We start from the raw sequence: 2,445 nt of genomic DNA, 5'->3' as shown, positions 1-2,445 counted from the left end.
TCTCGCTCTCTCTCTCTCTCTCTTTCTTTATCTGTCTATCTATCTATCTATCATAAAAATATATATTAGCATTCTCGTTTATATAGCTGCATTTGCAAAGTTGATTAGCAGCTCTTAGATTTTTTTTATAGCCCTTGAGTTTAAATATTTCAGTTCTTTATAATTACTGGTAAACTAGGGGGACGCAGTAGGTACAGGAAAACGCGCATACTACTTCTAATGTAAGGCAACACATAATTTCCTTAATCATACAGCCTAATAACTTGTTTTTACTTTCATTGTAGGAATTCTTTATGGAATTGCTAAATGAACTCAAACAGACGAACGTGTCGACAGAAACTCTGCAGGCAGAGACTGACGACGATTATTTTGAAGTCACCCTCGATGTTGCCGAAGGCATTGAGGTAAAGCTAGAGACAACCAAAACCTACAAGATTGTTTAATCCAGCGCCAGCACTTTCAGTTATGGTTTAAAAAATCAGCAGTGTGTTAACAACTGCTTCAATTTTATTTCCCAATGAGATTGATGCTTACAAGCCATGGCTTATATACAATTTAAAACCTAAATGATATTATTATTTCGTTTCATTTGGGATACGGAATGTGTTAATTGTAAGTGTTGCATGTAAACTGTTAAGTGTACTTTATCATTGTGATATAGACAACAAACTGGTTGGCCCTTAGTATAGTATTTTACCGTTACGATTTTCTGAATGTTTACTTTTAGACTTGGTGAGCATTTACATGTAATTTAGCTTTTAATAACATAAGTTGTATCTTTCGCAACAGTTATCTTTTCATCACATGAAGCGGATTTGTTTTCAGTCACGTAAATTTTACTTTTGAATTATCCTCAATATTCAATGTTATCTATTTTTAAAAGGCAGTTTCACTGTCTATTATAATTTGATGATTTACCTGTGCCGCTTTGAGTGCATGTGTATGTGTATGTGTGTGTGTGTGTGTGTGTGTGTGTGTGTGTGTGTGTGTGTGTGTGTGTGTGTGTTTGTTTGTTTGTGCGTGTTTTTGTGTTTGTGTGTGTGTTTTTGTGTGTTTGTTTTTGTGTTTGTTATTGTTGTATCAGGATTATGTATATAAAATAAAGAGCCCTGCCTTTTACATGTACACGCTGTTTTCTTCCGTTATCTTCATAGGCAGCTGATGGCACTGCGCTGTTCAAAAGTCACGTGAAAACATTCTCCAAGAGAAAAGGTAACGTTGCTTCCTTTATGTCAAAGGTAGATAATACAGCGGATTACGGGACAGGACTGCACTTTAACCATTCACTTTGGACGTCGGAGGGGACAAGTGTGCTCCTTGACAACTCAAAGACAGACCAGGTAAGCTTTAATTTTCAAAGTCATTGTGTTCATTTTGTTGTATTTATAGGAAATGTCACCAATTTTGGGGGATTGTTTTTGAGTAACCATTCTTGTGGCTACTTTTGTAAAGATTATATGACGAAATGCAAGGTCCCTTGGGGATATGAAAATGAGCTAACGTCACATATTTGGCCTAATGCTTAATATGGCAAAGCATTGGGCACCGTAACTATCTGGTCATTACTGGACCACTAGAGACCAATGGGGTTTTGCCCTCATTGTGCACCTTCCTCAGTACCAAGAAGCAATGGTAAAACAGCTTATTGAACAGATCAAAACGCTGTTTGAAGTTACATCAAATCTGCCAACGAATCCATTCTCTTATTAAACAAACGCTTTCTCATCCACCAATCAGCTGTCAGATGTTGCACGGCACTGGATAGCTGGACTTGTCAAACATGGACCAGGTCTGACAGCTCTTTGTTCACCCACAGTCAACTGTTACCGGTAAGAAATTTTCTGACCCAAATAGAGCAGGGTCTTTATCAATCATGAGCTATTTGGACTTACGATTAATGTCTGTGTGTTGAAAGACTTTGTGATTCCGAAAACACGCTGCGCATAGCGGGTTTACGTTGACGTTAGCTTACATGTTTTAATAATATATGACAGCAAATAAAGGATATGTCACGGATAGAAACTCTAGCGCGGGGGGGATCATAGACTGGGATTAAGGGGAAAATGTCCAAATACAAGTCGTTCTGGGCTTAGAATGATACTACGCCAGTACAAACTGTTGTCTATAAGATAAAAACGACCTTGACTGGTTTGAGCAAGTTTTGTTGGTTAATTGTCATAATTTAAAGTTATAACTGGCCTTGTTGCTACGCATAGAGCTACCACCGAGTATGGAGTTTTTGGCCTCGAACACTAGTTTGCTGGGACTGCGAGATCTGGTGATATTTTTAGGTAGTCTGCCCTTCAATATAGATGACATTTTGACAATCTATTGAACCTAAATACTAATCTGATCGTCTTGTCTTCATCTTGCCATCAGATACATTATGCCTAAACGAGAGAGTGAATCTGATATTTGCCCTGCTCTTTCTTTGAGCAAGTAAAA

At 37.8% G+C, this 2,445-nt stretch overlaps 1 protein-coding gene across 1 annotated transcript in view; it reads left to right on the top strand.

The window, feature by feature from the left end:
- The window catches only part of LOC101852287 (glutamine synthetase), a gene marked incomplete in the record, with an annotated part of 36,236 nt that overhangs the window by 29,383 nt on the left and 4,408 nt on the right, over nt 1-2,445 (top strand). Inside the window, 3 exon segments of the mRNA XM_013089681.2 lie at nt 285-404; nt 1,155-1,340; nt 1,738-1,829. Of these exon segments, the coding sequence (XP_012945135.1) occupies nt 285-404; nt 1,155-1,340; nt 1,738-1,829 (398 nt within the window).

This window comes from Aplysia californica, unplaced genomic scaffold, assembly GCF_000002075.1.
Source record: "Aplysia californica isolate F4 #8 unplaced genomic scaffold, AplCal3.0 scaffold00002, whole genome shotgun sequence".
NCBI lineage: Eukaryota > Metazoa > Mollusca > Gastropoda > Aplysiida > Aplysiidae > Aplysia > Aplysia californica.
This window is presented reverse-complemented; position numbering and strand designations above follow the sequence as displayed.